Source organism: Taudactylus pleione, unplaced genomic scaffold (assembly GCF_031769625.1).
Source record: "Taudactylus pleione unplaced genomic scaffold, aTauple2 ptg000573l, whole genome shotgun sequence".
Taxonomy (NCBI): Eukaryota; Metazoa; Chordata; class Amphibia; order Anura; family Myobatrachidae; genus Taudactylus; species Taudactylus pleione.
This window is the reverse complement of record NW_028284975.1, coordinates 4,955,369-4,975,085: the sequence shown is the minus strand read 5'-3', so window position 1 is coordinate 4,975,085 and position 19,717 is coordinate 4,955,369. Positions and strand designations below refer to the sequence as shown.

At 41.7% G+C, this 19,717-nt stretch overlaps 1 protein-coding gene across 1 annotated transcript in view; it reads right to left on the bottom strand.

The window, feature by feature from the left end:
• Positions 1-19,717, bottom strand: part of NFKB1 (nuclear factor kappa B subunit 1) — a 162,212-nt gene that overhangs the window by 46,232 nt on the left and 96,263 nt on the right. Inside the window, exons 9-13 of the mRNA XM_088453232.1 lie at positions 13,985-14,089; positions 9,971-10,062; positions 9,103-9,241; positions 6,483-6,626; positions 1,293-1,373 (exon numbers count right to left, since the gene is read on the bottom strand). Of these exons, the coding sequence (XP_088309358.1) occupies positions 1,293-1,373; positions 6,483-6,626; positions 9,103-9,241; positions 9,971-10,062; positions 13,985-14,089 (561 nt within the window). The remainder of the gene's footprint in view (positions 1-1,292; positions 1,374-6,482; positions 6,627-9,102; positions 9,242-9,970; positions 10,063-13,984; positions 14,090-19,717) is intronic.

Below are 19,717 nucleotides of genomic sequence, written 5' to 3'. Positions count from 1 at the left end.
TACAAGGGAACCAGTTCCATTGGCAGCCATACATGCCCACGCCATGACACTACCACCACCATGCTTCACTGATGAGGTGGTATGTATTGGATCATGAGCAGTTCCTTTCCTTCTCCATACTCTTCTCTTCCCATCACTCTGGTACAAGTTGATCTTTGTCTCATCTGTCCATAGAATGTTGTTCCAGAACTGTAAAGGCTTTTTTAAATGTTGTTTGGCAAACTCTAATCTGGTCTTCCTGTTTTTGAGGCTCACCAATGGTTTACATCTTGTGGTGAACCCTGTATATTCACTCTTGTGAAGTCTTCTCTTGATTGTTGATTTTGACACATATACACCTACCTCCTGGAGAGTGTTCTTGATTTGGCCAACTGTTGTGAAGGGGTTTTTCTTCACCAGGGAAATAATTCTTCTATCATCTACCACAGTTGTTTTCCGTGGTCTTCGGGGTCTTTTGGTGTTGCTGAGCTCTCCGATGCGTTCTTTTTTTTTAAGAATGTTCCAAACAGTTGATTTGGCCACACCTAATGTTTTTGCTATCTCTCTGATGGGTTTGTTTTGATTTTTCAGCCTAATGATGGCTTGCTTCACTGATGGTGACAGCTCTTTAGATCTCATATTGAGAGTCAACAGCAACTGATTCCAAATGCAAATGTCACACCTAGAATCAACTCCAGACCTTTTACCTGCTTAATTGATAATGAAATAATGAGGGAATAGCCCACACCTGTCCATGAAATAGCTTTTGAGTTGATAGTCCCATTACTTTTGGCCCCTTAAAAAGTGGGAGGCACATATAGAAACCGTTGTAATTCCTACACCGTTCACCTGATTTGGATGTAATTACCCTCAAATTAAATCTGAAAGTCTGCAGTTAAAGCACATCTTGTTTGTTTAATTTCGAAGCCATTGTGGTGGTGAATAGAGGCCAAAATATGAAAATTCTGTCAATGTCCCAATATTTATGCACCTGACTGTATATTATATATTATCTCATAAATCAGGTGCATACAGCATATTGTCTATTCTTTTTCACATATAAGTCAGGTGCCATAGAAAATAGTTTTCCCTATATAACAATTGCTCTTATACACCTTCAGTTCTGCAAAGCTCCTGACATTGCTACAGGCTTTTCATATGTAGTCATGTGTAATTCATGATTAAATAAAACAAGCTTGCTACTACCACGGGAACAGAGTTTCCCTCAATAAACAGAAACATGTTTTTCTCTAAATCTGGCTAACATATATACTAATCTAGACTATTCCTGATACATTTAGTGCATGTCATACCTGTGTTGGAATTCATTGTGCCACCATGAAAATTCAGTCCTACGTAACTATTTGTATAGTTGAATGTAGAATAGCCATAACCTGCAAATAATAGAGTGGGATGGTTAAAATAGTTCTGTACATTCTCCTAAACAAGCTGGAATAAACAGTAGTAAGTGGGGCCCATGAAGAGTAAACCTGGGCGTGAATGTAAGGCTGAGGGGAGGCTGCGTTGAGACATCGGCGAGTGTGTGCGAGAATGTACAAAGCAGCAGTCTTTTTGTAGGCAAAACCAGCTTGATTTTATCTATTCAAATATTGGGCAGTCTTGCACGGGACTTGCCAATGTCTCAAGCCGCAGCCTATTACATTTACCCCCTAGAGTGGTTCTTTGTATAACTCCCTTTATTCATACAGTTATTTTGTCATGACATTACAGTGATAAAGGAGAATATTGCTTTGTTAGTCTAGTCTGAAACTATTAAATGTAGTATTCATCAAAGTTATTTACATAAAGACTTTATTTAAAGTCAATTGGCTGCATAAACTGTAAACTCCATTAGACTGCTGGAAGCACGCTTGCCTATTCTCCCAGAATGTCCGGGAACCTCCCAAATTCCTAGGAATTCTCCTTAACTCCCGTAAGAGCAAGCGCCCTTCACATACACCAATCACTACCCTAGTGTAGTGGGCAGAAATAAATGATGCAAATTTAATATTTAAGATAGAATGGCTCAGTATTGAGGTTTATTAGCGGTTGTCATATATGCATAATACTTACTTGTATACTACAGTACTGTATTTCAATTTAGACATAATATAAGCCGTCCTCTTCATCTTGTCCTTCCCTCTTACTACCTAACTTTGACCATTTATATTGTCTTTTTTAAGATATATATATTTATAAAAATTATGAAAAACCTTCAATAAAAAGGAAGGCTGTATTTAGGTTTTGTGGTTCTTTAAATGACATTTACACCGTATGAATTCACTTCTGAATTAAATTCCGTCATCACACGCCTGCAGGTCACAGCTTGTAGAGACAAACTTAGGCTTCCAAGTTCTAGCCAAATATAAAATATTTTCACGTAGAGGAAAGTGCGAGTCACTGCTAAAAGGTTTTTTATTGTACATTCTTCAGTTAAGCAGCACAAGCTACAGCATGCAGGAGGTAGAAATACTATAGTGTTTGTGGATATAACAGTTAGGTAACCGCAACTACTCATCCGTACAATTATCAATACTCACTTCCTCTCATTCAAATTTCACAGATTTAGATTTGATATTTTGCGCAGTCTGACCCTTCCAGCGGCACATTCTCATGAGCAAAACTTAGTATACCCTTTGTCTTATATCTCTACAGTGTGCTACTGGGGACTCCATCATTAACACTGTCTAATGCTGGATACACACTGGCAGATATATCGGCCAATATATCGGATGCCCATCGGCCAGTGAGTACCAACGATATGTCTGTGAACGACGTCGTTCACAGACATATCGCACCGGCTGTGCTGCACAGCCGATGCCCAATATATTTCGCAGATATTTTGGGGCATCGTGCTCTGTGTACGGGTGGTCAGCCTACCGCCTGTTCACTTGCAGCGGCAGCCGCAGGGAGAGGGGCAAGACATGCCCCCAGCCAGTGAGACCTGCCACTCTCCAACACACAGAACACAGATTATATATCTGTTCAGTGTGTACCCAGCTTAACTGTCAGTCAGTAGCTTCCTGCTCATCTCCATTCCCCTCCTCACATATGACACTCACCCTGACACATTCAGTCCTACTCACTAACATAATAATGGATGGACCGGTCCTAGTGCAGTTTTAAGCTTTTACAAACCTCACCCCCACACAAGACAGGACACTTTTGTTTTCCCCTTCACCTCCTTATCATTGCAAGCACTTTCACATATCTGTATAATGTACAATATGTGCACATATAACTATATTCTTTAAGTTATTTAGGGGTAGATTTATCAAAACTTCTAATAACAAAAGGTTGAGGTATTGCCAATAGCAACAGATAAGAGTCTTGCTATTATCTATCTAGTACAGCTTAGAAACTAATATCTACTAAGACTGCACTGCAGGGCCATATTAACCCATGGCCGGGCCCTTAGCTTTCAGGTATTTTAGTCCCCCTTCGGCACTTTAATCTTTCACTCCACTACAGCTGACAGCTTGATCCTGGTACGGTAGGTACTAGACAGCAGTACGTAGCCCTATATTCATTTGAGGGTCTCCTGAAGAATTCAATTCACAATTTTTTTATATTGAAAATTTCAAGTAATCACATTTTGGGGGTATAATTGTTAAATACTCTAATATTTTGAAGTTAATAAATTTTTTATTATTTATTAAAAAATATATAATTTATGGATATTTTTTGTAATATAAGAGAATCTGTTTCACTGTAATAAGGAAACAGTTAATTATCATATTAACAGAGGTTATATAAGAGAATCAATTAATTGTAATTTATGTGAAGGTGTTAATGCAAAAAAAAGAAAAGAAAATAGGAGTGGAAATAAAATTATTATATTAGGACACGGAATGGGATGTGGTAGCATAGGTTTTGAGTCTGCATCAGTATGATATATACTATAAGAAAATTACAAAAAAACAATGTTAAGGTCTGTCTATGGATAAATACTAGACGGGGCACTATGTTGGTGGTGCTCCCAAGGAATTTGTAATACAGAAATATATACAATTTGCACATGGACAAAAAAAAGACAAAAACAAATTTTTTGGGGGGCACTATTATTTGATGAAAAAAAATTATGAAATGATACAGTTTGAAACTTAACTTTTAATGAAACCCTTCATAGGAAAGGCTATTCTATACTCTATAGATTAGAAGAAAAAAAAAAAATCACTATTCATAAACTTATTAATCACTTAATCTGCATAGACACGTAAAGATTTTCTGTCCAACCATCCAACTAGTTGATTGGTTGGAATGAAAATCTGGTAACGTATGGGAGTAAATGAAGATCAGCAATTTGCTCCTAAATGCCAGAAAACAGATGAAAATCGTCAGACAAGTTTGTTAAATGTTTGATCTAAATGATTTGTTGAAACAACAGTTTTTGTCCATTTTCCGGCGTTTGGGAGCAAATTGCTGATTGTCATTTGCTTTCATACCTTACCAGATTTTCATTCCAACCAATCAACTAGTTGGATGGTTGGACAGAAAATCTTTACGTGTGTATGCAGCTTTAATGATACATAACTGCAGGTAAGCTGGGGGAAAAATCGAAATACCTTATAGAAATAATTTATTTAAGCTGCAACACACAAACTGTCGCATAAATATGAGATCAAAAGATTTAGGGTTATCCAACCATTGAAACCTTTATCAAAGTGTCCAATACCAATATACTAATTTTTCAGAAGAAGCTAGACACATATAGTGATATTGGGCCTGATTCAGAGTTAAGAATAGAGTAAGATAAAGCAAGTAACTGAGCATCCTGGTAAAACCATGCTGCATGTGCAGAGAGATTTAGATTTGGGAGGGGTGTGTCAAAACTGACATCTAAATTGCAGTGTAAAAATAAAGCTGTGCAGTATTTGTGGGCTACATGCAAAAGGAGCCAGTATTTACCCCACATGCAAAAAAAAAAGTAAGTATTTGCACCCCTGGCATTGCAACATGGTTTATCCAGTTGCACAGTTGCTTGCTATTTCTCACTCTATTTCCAACTCTGAATCAGGCCCATTAATCATAAATTTCATCAGAACTGATTCTGTTGAGTGAATTGCTATTCCATACATAAAAAACAGAACATAAGATATAGCCAACAATAACAAGTTACATTCACAGTGCATCTCATGCATGTATCAATAAATAATCCCAGTGATTCTGACAACAATGTTTCAAAATCTGGTAAGCCTTAATGAAATTGTCAGACCACCTGCATACATGTAGAATACGTTAAGCATCTTGTTCTGTTTCTCTGTCAGCAGTGGATATAGTGGTTCATATAGCAAATTATGTTTATCATAATCTCAAAGCATTGTGCATACACATGAAAAAGACGGGATGTAGTTATCCAAATCCCGACAAGGGACTTAAGACAGGCATTCGAAATACCGACGTCTATCTTAATACCGACGCCGGATCGCCGAAGGACGTCAGCCTGGAGGTAAGTCCGGGGAGCCCTTAGCGTTAGCCGCGGGGGGGGAGGCTTAGGTTTGGGGAGAGTAGCGGGGTTAGGGTTAGGTTTGTCGGGGGGGGAGGGGGTTAGGGTTAGGCACCCCTAGGGGGGAGGGTTAGGAACTTCTGGAGGGAGGTTACGGTTGGGTAGGTTTAGGTCTAGGGTGCGGTAAGGGTTCTTTAAGTGACATTTACACCATCATTTAGGCACCCCAGGTGGGAGGTTAGGGTTAGGCACCACAAAGGGAGCGTTAGGGGGGGGGGGGGGAGAGGGGTAGGGTTACGGAACTTACCTGCCCTGTCAGGATCTTCTCCCTTTGTGCTGCCGGCATCGGGATATGAACCGGCGGTTATTCAGCCGCCAAGACTTCATACCCTTTCCGAAAAAGACATATATGCAGATGTCTGGAGAGATAAAGAAGAGCTAGTAATAGACCCAGAATGCAGATGTATCCCACCACTTCTGCTGTTACTTTGTCTGCAGGCATTGAACAAGGAATGAGAGAGTGGTGAGTACTCTGGCCTGGGGGAGAAATAGAGAGCGCTTCTGCTGTCTTACATAGAGTCGTGTGCTTCCTGTTACACAGGCTGGCATTGCAGGAAGAAACATCGGCTCAGTTCACATGAGAGAACGCAGAAAAATAAATAAGATACCTCCGGTCTGGCGAGATCTGTAATGCTGGAGACAGGTGTTGTGTGTCAGCTAAACTGACTCGTCCGAGCAGACTAAGAAGAGGACGGCATTTTGCCTGGTCCAGCTTTACCACATGATTGCATGGAAGGGGAAAGGGAAGGGGAAAAGGATGGGAGGAATTGTGTGTCCGAAACAGTGGTGCAGACACGTTTGTCTTAATTCCCCAAGTTGGGAAATATGTGCATTCTGTTTTTCTCCTCAGTAAATATACCCCATAACCAATGCAGATAAATTACAAGTGGGGAAGAAAGCATGGTGTGTGTGTGATATATTCATATTTTTACATAAACACTACTTCAAACATTTAGGAGAGAAGAAAATGAAGTGCTAATGTTACTAGATATTGTACCTGCTCCAGCTGCCGAACCTCCGGCACCACTTCCAAATACACCGCCTCCTCCCCCACCGCCTCCAGATCCTGCCCCACTTCCACCAAAGCCATCAGAGAAATTAGGCATGAGTTTCAGGCGCTTCCGTTGAACTTCTTCCTTGTCTAGTGAAGGAGAAATCAAACTGCTGTATTACCAATAGTGAAAGTTCTCAATGCTGTGATGTTAGAAGAGGTGAGATGCTGAGGTAATTTTATATACTATTGAACTAATCACAGCTTAAAACTGTATGTAAAATTCAAATTCTGATAATAAATATAAACCTAAACAGCATAATAAAATATATTTTAGGTTATAAATACATGCAATACATACATAGCATTTGTAAATACTGTATTTCAAAACTTCTACTTCTGTTGTCATACAATGCAGATGCACATATTTACCTACAGGCTGACTTCCACACATTCTACCACTTTTTGGGACCAGGCTTTGTAAATCTAAAACACTATTAGATCCACTAAGGGGCCCCAGTAACATTATGATACAAAAAATGTTTTTTATTATTATATATTAACAATTATTTATATAGCACATATATATTCTGAAGTGCTTCACAGAGAATATTCGCATTTCTCACACTGGAGGAGATGTATCAAAACCTTAGAGATATAAAGTGGAGAGAAATAAAGTACCACCCAATCAAAGTGTCACTTTTCAAACACATCCTGTAAGATGGCAGTTAGCAGCTGATTGGTTGGTACTTTATTTTTCTGCATTTTTATCTCTCCAAGGGTTGATACAGCTCCCCCACAATGTGCTATGGGCAACACTAATTTTACTTTTGAGCTAAATTCAGTGATGGATAAATTACAGAATTCTATAAAAATATCACTTTATTACATATGAACACATGAAGACCTTGGGGGTGATGCAGCGTTGTGGACAGATCTTAATAGGTGTAACTGAGTGACAACTGTGCATTTGCATGTAGGATAAGTGTTCTGAGTGTGCGCCATGGGCATGTAGGTGGGATTGTGGGCTATGCTGAGCTATACATATGCAGGCATCCATCTGATTTCAGAAAGAACCATGTAAAAGGTTGGAGCAATTGTGCACTGATAGTGATAATGGCTACTACCACAAGCGTATGGACAGGTGCAGTTCAGCTAACATAGTGCCTGATTCAGCAAGGATTGCTATTTTGCTAGAACGCACACCGCAGTTGCTAATATCAGCGGTGAAATGCAAATGTGTACAATCGCATTGCGATCACAGCCTAACATAAGGACGCCCACTTCCCCTTACACATATCCGTATAGTTGGGAAACATATCTAAATAATCGGTAACATCGGACCCACACGCACAGGTAAGGCAGGTCAGACCTCACTCAGGAATTGCTATCTTCAGCACACGCTACAAGGCCTCAGGCTGCATAGGGTATTGCAGTGGATAACTTAGGCACGCCCCTGCAACGGCGTTGCATCACACTGGCACGCCTGTGTTCGCCCGACCACCACCCACAAACGGCACTTCCTGTCAATCACTCTGCTCTGAGTCTGCGTAGCCTCTGCAAACGCAGTTCCCAAAGCAATTACTAGTTTGCGCACGTGCACTGCAATGCATACGCAATGCAAATTATTAGACCGATTGCGTGTGTTTTTGCGACTGCGATCCTTGCTGAATAAGGCGTGCAACTCTGCATACAGGTGAATATCAGAATTTATTTCCTTGTACTCACTGTGAGTGCAATTGCAGCCAATTTGCATGCAATTCTACATTAGTCCCTTTTTGTGACTGTGTTTTGGGTACAGGCAGCAGGGGTGCGTTTCAAGGGGTCAGCCTCCATCACGAGCCCTCTCCTCTCAGTCCAGTGGCCGGCAGCGCACTGAGCGCAGCTCGGCCAGCGCCACACTGATAGACTCTGGGCACTAGAGTGTGCCCAGAGTCTATAGTGCATGCGCAGGTCACCGAGAAAATGGCAGCGGCGGACATTTTCCCTGTACTGCCCATGCGCAAAACAACGGGAAAATGCCCGCTGCGAACATTTTTCAGGCATTTTTACAGCGCTGACACCGGCGCCGAAGTGGAACTCCGGAGAGGTAAGTATAATATGGTGTGCGGTGTGGGCCCACCCTGCACCCATTATAAATACGCCCCTGACAGGCAGCAATGAAAAAATCCGGCACCAGGAAAGGTAATTTTGCACTATGACGTACTTGGTAACGTGGTTTAATATATCAAAGTTTGAAAGTTTTGATGTGTAGACACCAAAGTAACAATTGAACATCAATTTGGTACTTTCCATTAGCTGCATCTGGTGAGTTAAAATTAAGACAAAAGGCAATAGTCAGGATAAACTCACTACCTAACACCAGGCCAGTCTAGGTAAGTTGTACTGATAGAAAAGTTATTCTATGTATAAAACATAGGGATAAATTACTAAAGTGCAGGATTATAAAAGTGGAGGTATGGTCTGTAGTAGCCAATCAAATTCTAGCTATCATTTCCTAGAATGTATCAGATACATGACAGGCAAAGTATTATTGGTTGCTATGTACAAAACCTCCACTCTTGTAAACCCACACTTTAGTAAATATACCCCATGATCTGATAACATCAGGAATTCTTTTTCTTACCTTTTATTTCTGGATAGTAAAGAAATGGTTTGGGTTCACTAGTTTCATAATCTGATTTCCTCCGGAGTTGCACAAACACTGATGCAGGCTTTATAATATTGACATCCCTGTACTTAGGGGTTTTAAACACGATAGCAAACTAAAGAGATGAACAAAACATAATAAAAATAGATGATTTTCAGAGGTCAAAGGATTATATACATTTGCTTAAATAACGCAAGAGCCCTTGTCTGGTTTCCCACATTTCTTAAAGTACTTGTATTGTTAGGTCTACTCGATGTATATCATCTACACATGCTGTACTTCATTCTCAACTAACTAAGCAGCCCTGACATTTGTCAAACAATTGTACATGTATAGATTATATATAAAATGAATTGGTCTGTTTGTTTGGTTATGCATTCAGACACCCCTGCACTAATTGGGATGAAACCAACGCGAGGTTGTCCAGTTGAATCCTGGACATGTTTTAGGGGGTTTAAGGTCCTGGTTGGACCTCCCATTGGTGTACGCTGGGCAGAACTTTGACCCAGGGACGCTGGGCAGAACTTTGACCCAGGGAGCCTGTTCTGGGCCTTCCACTGGATGGATTTGGAGGACATCACATAATAAAACTTAATAAATTGAACATTTAAACCCTGGCAACGCCGGGTACTTCAGCTAGTATATACTGTATATATATATATATATATATATATATATATAGGAACACTAAATAACTCCATTTAAGGTGCCACATTTTCATGCAACACACAGGTATAAGCTGTTCTGATCTAAAGCTCAGTATATACTATGCACATTTCTCAGCAATGGTCTGATCTCCCTCCTGGAGCCTGCCAGTGACAGTAACCGTAAGTACAATACACACCTGTCTGTGAACATCCGTAGGTGAGAAGTCACCAAATCCTTCCCAGATATGTCCGTTCTCATCCTCCTCATAGAAACGTATTTGAATATCGTCTGCAATAAACAAACTGAATTATTAGGCATATTTCATTTACAGACCAATTAAAAGAAAACTGGCTTATTAGGAAAATGATTCTGGTATGTTTACATCGCAGAACAGGCAGCCACGCAACTTCTGAGTGAAGCCTGACCTGTCTCAAACACGCTTAGAGTTCTCATGCTGCGATGGAGATCGCAATGGCTTATTTATGCACGCCCAAGAAACAGGGTGTAAACATTTAGACACATCTGCGTTTGCACAGTCTCCCTCCATTACCTCCCCCAAACACTGACTACATGTCACTCACTTTGCGAGTGAATCCTCTCTGTGAGCGTAATTGCAATCCAATCACTGTGTGTGCGGAGTATAGCTTTTACGCATGTGCTATGGCTAAAAACTGCTCAATCTGCGGAAGTCTTTGAATCAGGCACAGTGTACTGTAGACATAATTACATAAGCATATGCACTGTGTCCGGAGGAGGATACATGTGTGTTTCAATATGCTATATAGTGTATATCTTTTATTTCATTGAGCCAAAATGGGCATGACGGTACACACGTTTATACTTTGCCATGTTAATGTCTGCAAACTGAAGTGGGTGCCATTTTCAGTGCCTTGTCATGAGGTGATGAACGTCCAGGTTTCAGCGTGGTTATTTAAAATAAGGCAAAGAGCAAAATGAGCAGTGTAAACATTATGGGGAGATTTATCAAATATTGGAGAGATAGTGGAGAAAAATATAAATTACCAACCAATCTGCTTCTGTCATTTTGTAAACACAGGGCCTCATTCAGGGATGTACGTAAACCCAATGGTTAGCGTACATCTCAGATGGTTGGAGGACTGCGCTTGCGCAGATCTTCCTTTGCAAGATCGCTCTCAGTGTCTCCCAGGCACAGCCTGATTGACAGGCTACAGCCAGTTGGGGGCCGGTAGGCGGTGGCGCCAGCCTGCGTTCCTGGAAACGGGGATACACCTCCCCCTTTTTCTAGGAGTGCCGAGACCAGGATCTGTGTTGAAAGATTTCCTTAATGGCCGATGATGCAACCATCGCAACCAATGTTTGCGATGGTGATCTGACGCCGCGTCTTTGAATGCAGCGCTCGGATTTGTAATGCTGTCAGGAAACGTATTTTCTCCTCAGATGCCTCCTGCTGCATTAGTTTCGTTGTGCACTGCGTCCATCTCTGAATCAGGCCCACAGCCTGTAAAATGACAAAAACTGATTGTTTGGTACTTTATTTCCACTTGATCTCTCTCCAAGCTTTGATACATCTCCCCCATGTTACTTCGTACTTTCCCAAATATAGGCTTGCCATATAATCCCTTTAATTTTGGAAACATGTGAGTTATACAGGATCAGTGGCTGATCAAAACCAGGTGAAATGGAGACTTGCAGTCAGCCAGCCACAGAACCTGTGTAATTCATATGTGTACTGAATTAAAAGGATGATATGGCAAGCCTACATATAGAGCACTTCCCTTTGAAAAATCAATTTTTTCCTAAATTTTGCTTGACAAACAATAAGGAATGAACACGAAGGTTACATTTCTATGTGTTGGCATAATTGGAGCTACCAATGTACTAGAAAGCTATCATTAAAAACACGTCTGAATTACACAGAGCCGATAAACACATCTCATATTGGCCTATCTTGGAAGTAAAAGGGTAAAGTTTGATGTGTGCTTATCCTATCTTCCTTGTTTCATACTCCACCAAACTGCAAACAACACTTCATTTAATATCACTCTGGGATAAGATGAAAGCTAACTTTTGCTACACCCAAAGGGAAAGTTCCCAAATTGCAGTATGATTGGCTCTATAAAGACTGCCATGAGGAAGTAAATGCACAGCTGCTTTACCAAATGTTGGCCATGCATATATCCTATCAGTACACTGACCTAGCATTCCCAAGGGTGTGCAGTAAAAACAAAGAATTATTACATGGATATAAATGTAATCATTTACAGGCAGGCCCAAAATCCAGTCACCAGATGACAGCTGTCAGACTGTATGCATAGGGCCTGATTCAGCAAGGATCACAACTGCAGAGTCATTGTCAGGAAGCGGCATTTGTGGGAGGTGATGGGGGGAGGCAAAACACAGCCGTGCTAGTGCGTTTGAACGCTGCTGGAAGGGCGTGCATAAATGATCCACTGCGATGCCATACGCAGCTTGAGCACTCACTGCGTACCAGAAGGTTAGCAATTTCTGAGTAAGGTCAGAGCTTGTGCAAGTGTGCATGAGGCTCCGATGGTACTCGATGTTACGGATGGTTTTGCAGTCTTGCTAAACATTACGGGTGTGTGTAAGATAAGGTAGGTGTCCTTATGTAGTGCTGCGACGGCATAGCGATCGAAATGGATTAGCACAGTGGTCCCCAAACTGTGCGCCGTGTCACCCTGGGGTGCCTTGGGACACTTGCAAGGTTGACTTAGGTTGGTGGTCCAGCACCAAATCAAATTATTTATGGTCAATGTAATGTAAATATATTGACAAACAGAAGCGCAAACCTGTCCCCCACCACATAACTGACCCTAAGGATGACAGGTCAGCACAATTTACTTCACGTTACTACTTTGCTACATTTTTTTCTGAATTTCTCAAAAACAAACTTTTGGCTTAGGGGTGCCCGTGAGAACAATTCTGATACTCTAGGGCGCTGTGATTCAAAAAAGTTTGAGAACCACTGGATTAGCATATCATAGCAGTGAGACTGCATGCATAATTGCAGCTGCGATCACAGTTGCAATCCGTAGTGAATCAGGCCCATAGTCATGTTGGCAACTTTACTATTAGGTGTCCAGTGTGGTGTTCTGTCTTTAGGCTCGAAGAGGTCTATGTACTAAGCCTTGGAGAGAAATAAACTGGATGGAGATAGAGTAAGTAACTGTGAACCAGGACAAACATTGTTTTTTACATGTAGGGTACATACTGGCTGCTGTTGCATGTAGCTCACAAATACTGCACAGCTTTATTATTACTCTACAATTTAGATGTCAGTTTGGACACCTCCCTCCCAAATGTAAATCTCTCTTCACATTTAACATCTGCCCCACCTGCAGTGCAGCATGTTTCACCAAGATGATCAGTTACCTGCTGTTTCTCACTCTGGGCCTGATTCAGAGCCGGACGCTATTTGCGAACGGTCGTTCAGGAAAAGGGGCCGGCTATTTAAATTGAGCGCTCGCTCTTTGCGGTCTGTTGACGCCTCTAAGTCTGAACGAGCGAACAAAACCTGCGGCCGCTATTTTGATAAAAACGCCCCCTGGCCGCTCTGCGAGCAGTTCAGGCTAAAAGACAACCTAGTGACGTGGTCGAGGACGCTGCTTTGTTAATTATGCACACCCTTAAAACGCCCGTTTTGACCTTTTGGCACGCCTGCGTTCGGATCTCCACTCCCCGTTTTCAAGCACCTTCCTCTGTTACCACCCACAAACGCCTCATTCTGTCACTCAAATTATCAGGCATCCGCTATTTTGCGAGCACATGAATTTCGACCGTACTGACTGGTTGGCGCATGCGTATTACGAGCCGTACGCATGTGCAGTTGTGCGAACATCGCTCGGAACGAACGAGCGCCCACTTACGAGCGGCTCTGAATCAGGCCCTCTATTCCCAATGCTGAGTCAGGCCCACAGTACCAACCAATCAGCTGCTAACTGTCATTTTTCAAACATAGCCTGTACAAGTGACAGTGACAGTTAGGAGCTGATGGTTGGTACTGTATCTCTATCCAGTTTATCGCTCTCCAAGGCTTAGTACATATAGACCCATACATTCTTTGAGCAGCTGTGAGCATAATTCTCATTCCTGCTGTGTCATATCGGAGTAAATGTTGAAATCATCAACTTTGTAAATAAATAATAATAGTTAACACTAGTGCATTAGCTGTGGGGTATATGCCCATTGGAAGTAACAAACATGCACATACCCTTTTGTACTTTATCACACAGTAGATAAATCTCTTCACCTCCAGTAACGCAGCCAGAGGTTCTGTCCATTCGCACTATTTTTAGATTAGATGCATTTGGAGCTTCTGAGGAAAGATAGGAGATATATAGAATGTAAAAAAAAACAAATATAGGAGAACATATTTTAAAAAGTTTAAAATAACACAATGATTGGCCAAATATTCTGAAGAAAACAACATCTTCATAGATTACAGACGGAAACATGTGACCCATGACATGGAGTGGAAATGTATTCAGAATTTTATCAACTTACATAAAAATTTAAATAGCCTAAAAGATCTAAAATGCACATTATATTCTATGGAGCTGATTCTGTGTCACATGCAAGTCGCAATGCTCACGGATCTCATATGGATTTCAGATTACTGCGCATGCACCCTATCAGATATCTGCTTATGGATGGAGATAACTAGTGCGTATGGATTGATATGTCCGTCCATGTCCCGCACTATTCATGAACTAGGCGTTACTGGGCGGCGGCCATGTGATCGCACAGAACTCTTCCATCTCATCAGAGTGTCATGGTCGTGTCGGCCAACTTCCCTGCTCTTTCGCAGTGTGCAGACAGAGATAGGACGTCTGTTTCAATCAGATCTTTTGCACCCAGCATGAGGCTCTTGGTAGTCCCGATGCTAATGATTATTATAATGTTGCCTCCACATGCAGCTGCATGGATTTTTACTATACAAAGGCTAATTCTCGTACTGCTATAATGTAGCAAGCAGGCATCCGTGGCCAGGCTCATGTTCTGTAAGTGGAAATTGCCCGCCTGTGAATGTCATTAAACTTCTTGTTCTGTACAAAGCAGCATTTGCAATGTTGTGGCCACATAGCCGAGAAGGAGAAGGAGCACCACCTCATCACTCTGTGCTTATCCTCTTTATTGAAAAAACTTCTCTTCAGGTTGGCACAGATTTGTGCCAACCTGAAGACAAAGCAGTACAAAGCATATGCCTAAATGGTGTCCTTATAGTAGGTGTAGAATATAAAACCATATATAGTATTTGCTCTTTAAATTAGGGATTTGCAGGCTCTGATAGGTTAGAATCTGCACGCCGAGTTCGGATTTTTCCCTCCAAAAATCCGGTCTCAGAAAGAGGCAAAACGTTATCTTTCATGGTCTTTTGTCCAGGAATCATGATGTTTGTCCATGAAAGATGATGTTTTGCCTCTTTCTGAGACCCGATTTTTGGAGGGAAAAATGCGAACTCGGCGTGCAGATTCGAACCTATCCGAGCCTGCACATCACTAATTTAAATACAAAGTATGATATGACTGAAGCTGGCTGGATTTAAGAAGAGAAAAATGTGGTGATAGCAGGGTGCTGGACATAACTGAAATGCAGGTTTAGCTTCCTTGGCATCGTACCTCGCCCCTATTGAAGGTACATTGTCTGTAGTGTTTAATTTGAAGTGTCTGTCCAAAGTAATATGTCTACAGATTTTAACTGTCACCAGGTGAGGGTCTTTGTGTCTCAGGAGTCGGGTAGGTACCCTAGTATGCCATTTCAGATTTGTCCACCCCAGAACGTGGGGAGGTATGAGCTATTTATCTGCACATTAGACGTAGATTATTAATATATTATATAAGAATGGAGGGAATATATAATGATATGTATATTAGATAGTTGCACTGGATTAATCCATTCCTGTTAATTACATGTGACAAGTAAATAAGGCAATTTTAGAAAACCTTATAAAGGGTTTTATGGCTCTATTCAGCATCAGTGTCGGTATTGGCCCGAATATTTTCGGACAACATCAACGCAATGTTATTTTGTTTTCTCAATCATTAACCTCGCTATTTAGCTAAAATCTTCACAGGGACAGTGATTGTGTTAACATGCTGTGCCTGCGATGTCCAAGCAGGCAGTCTTTTCTTGCTCTGCGCATGCCCCATCTTTGCACAGCATATATTTATATATATACACAATATATTATATATTAGGTAAAACTCAATCATTTGCAATACAGCATGTTGCAGGGTTCAATAATCCATATGGCCGGTACACACTAGACGATATGCTGTCCGATCTGGCCAGAACGGGCGACATGTTGGCAACATCGTCTAGTGTGCACCCTCAATGTCACTGACAATGTGCACTCCCGTGCATCGTCAGCGACATTGCTCGTCGGGCCTGCATGCAGGTCCGAAGGGGCGACAGCTGATGCAGCCGAATGCAGCATGGCCCCTGATGCTGCTCCTGACATCGGCAAGTGTGTATGCTGGGACCCTCGCCCGGTCCCGTTGCACGCTAGGTCGGCTGGGTACACATCGTTAAATGTGTACCCAGCTTTAGAGACACTCACCCAATCCAAATCACTTGATTCAACGGTCCGTTCCAACTGTTGCCAGTCTGCCTTCTCTATTTGGGTGAATGTTTCATATATATCTGTGTAAGTACACTCCCGGGGACAATAGTAGTGTGTTCTCTGATTGTGGGGTGGAGAGTGGGAGGAGCTTCAGCCAGCTGCAGGGACTGATTGGACAATAAACATCTGCAACCCTGCAATTTTTGGCTGAGACAAGGATTTTCCCTATATAACGGTATTCTCAGATTGCGTTATATAAGGTAAGCCTGTAAGGATTTTTTTTAACGTTTCCAAATATCTGAATAGCAGAAAACATTAAACGATGTAGAGAACAATGACTTGCTCTCTACAGTGCAATGTTGTAGGAGTCGGGCATTAATGGAGAAGATAATTGCGAAGATAATCTTCTCCATTAACCCGTTCCTGCATAGCTGGGACACTTAAATAATAAGTAATTTTTGGTTGCTAAATAGACTGCACAATAGGAAAGTAACACATTGTATCACAGCATGTAGATACCGATTGCTAAATAATAGCATGTGAGTGGCCATAGCAGTGTATAGATTAGTCTAATATGAAATAACAATTGCAGTACTATATGATGTTGTGGGCATTTAGGGGTCTATTCATAGAGCAGAGAAAAGCCCTGTTTTGCAGTTAACAGGGTTTTTCTCCTCTTAGTGCTATTCACAGAACGGGTTTCCGTGTAGAGGTTCCTGATTTCTCTAGCAGCATCCCTATTTCATGGATGAATTGCATCACCATACTTTTGTACAGACATGTCCACATACACCTAGCCTCCTTGTGAGTTAACAGCCCTCCTAGTCGCGTCATGCCGTGGAGTGACTCGGTAGTGCAAAGCATCTTTTCGTGTGACATTTTACCTTCAGATGCATCTTATTCGCATAGCACAATAGACTAATAGAACAATAGATATCACAAGCAGCTTCTGCTGATTAAAATGATATGCGGCATGCCTGTGTTCTGTGTGTGACTGCGGGTGTAACTGCATGCAAAACACTACGTTACAGTGCCACAGCCACTGACACTAACGTAAAATTTCGCTCAGTGCTACCGAGTCACACAGCTCTTTCACGTGTTATGTGTAACGTGACTTGTAGTTCACGGAGGATAGATATATGTGGACACATCTGTATGGTGAGTGCAATTTATAGACAGTGTGCAGATGATGCCATCTCAGGATAATGTAACCTGAACTTCAGTGCGAAACAGGCAGGAAAGCTGAATACTTCCCTGCTGTCTGCCTGGCACCCGGTGCAGGCTCCGTCCCCTTTAGCCCGGCGTCCATTGCAGCAGGTCTGACATGACCTGCTGCTCTCAGACGCCGGCCCATGCGCAGTGGGAAGCTGACATATCGGGCTCCTGATATGTCTGTCTTCTGACTGCTTCCAGGGATGGCAGAGGGGCCAGTTACCGCACGCAGACGCCAAACAGGTAAGTCTACATGAATGGCTACAAAACTTCACTATATATCACGTCAATGTGATGCGATGTATAGTGATATTTTTCAGTAGCCAGTTCATATATGAATAGACCCCATAATGCGGATGAGTCCCGGCATTTGGTTCAGCCTTCTGACAAAGTAACAGCGAAACGCACGCCAGCGTAACCTGCGCTTGTCGTTCAAACCTGTGAATGCATGTGACACCTATGGTTAGTGTAGGGCAGAAAGTGGGCTTAGCGTACAAGGTTAGATCAAGTATAGCGTGTACCTGCTGTATAGTATTAGACCGGCAATACTAACAGGTTAATCCTATTGGCTTGCATATGTGCACTAACAGGCACATCTCAGTCACGCACCCATGGCTGATTTACTGTTATATATAACAGAGTGTAACAGGGAGGTTTTGATTCCACTCTGCAGCAGTGAACAAATATATGCATGGGCAGCCACATTTTATTCATGTATACACGACTGATTTAATGTTATTTATAGCAAAGTGGATTAGGGAGGTTTTTCCACTCTACAGCAGTGTGTAAATGTGCTACTACAGTACTGAATATGGATACAATGTACCAATGTTAATTGAGTTCTGACTGTTGGCAATACTGACGTCCTCCCCTCATCTCTGGCTATATCTACTAACCAGCATGCTTTAGCCTCCAAGCCTATGGCTAATTGAAATATTATATATGACTATACAGGACAGATTCAGACCCACTCGCTAGATGTGTTCGCATGCAGCCGTCAGCAGCCAAAATATGCAAATTCCACGATCGCTAGCAAAACATTAGCTCGCCCACTATGTTTTGCCATGCGATCGCGGTATGTATTTAGACGCCCACCAGCCTGACACAAGATGCCCACTTTCCCTTAGTAACATACGTCATCTCCAGGAAGTGTATTAAATAATCGGTAACATCTGACCCATACGTAGCACTTGTGGTTGACCATACTCTACCGCAAGCACTGCGAGTGTAATTCAGCCATGTGACGTGTATGCTGATGATGCGTCTTAATTATGTATGCCCCTGAAACGGCGTTCAGACGAACAGACACGCCTGTGTTTGCACTACCACAACCCCTTTACCATCGACCACCCCCTGTCACCACCCACAAATGGTATGTCCTGTCACTCATGCTTGCGGAGCATCTGTGAACAAGGGTGCAAACTCTTCCCGATCGCATGGACTAGTTCGCGCACATGCACTGCATCTTGTACGCATGCACAGATTGCAAACATCGGCAGGCTACGTGCGAACGCAGCCTAGCGAGCGGGTCTGAATCAGGCCCAGAGTGCGCTAGAAAACTGTACTATACTCACGTCGTAAATAATAGAAAATACTGTGTTGTAATTCTAATTATAAACATTAGTACATATGTTCAAATGCTACTGAGTCACTATGTCCAAGGAAATATAAATGTCCAAAGTATTAGGAGATGCACAGTGTGAATATGGAAAGTAGAACTAAATAAAAGTCTCCAACTTTTGTGTCATGTGTGATGTACTAATGTCAAATACTCGTATATAAGATGTTATGCCCAGGACAATGAACCTGTGATACATGTGAAGCACCATATTAAGCAATACAAACACCCTAGAATAAGGGAGTAATTGACCTACTGCTCTGTTTATGGTGATGACACAACAATAGCACTACGTTTAGGAGATGTGTTAATTGTAGTGTTGAAATTAGAAATCGGTTATTTAAGTCTCCCTCTCCCTTCTGAGTGATACAGTGTTACATAATATCTGAAAGACACATTATAACATCTGAGATACACACAGCTTAGTGAAAAGCAAATACATTTCCACAACTATAGCTTTTTTGAAAGCCAATAAGTATTCTACATCAATGTATTCCATTCAATTGGGTAAATGAACAATAATAACGAGAAGCAATTAAGGCTTTTAAAAG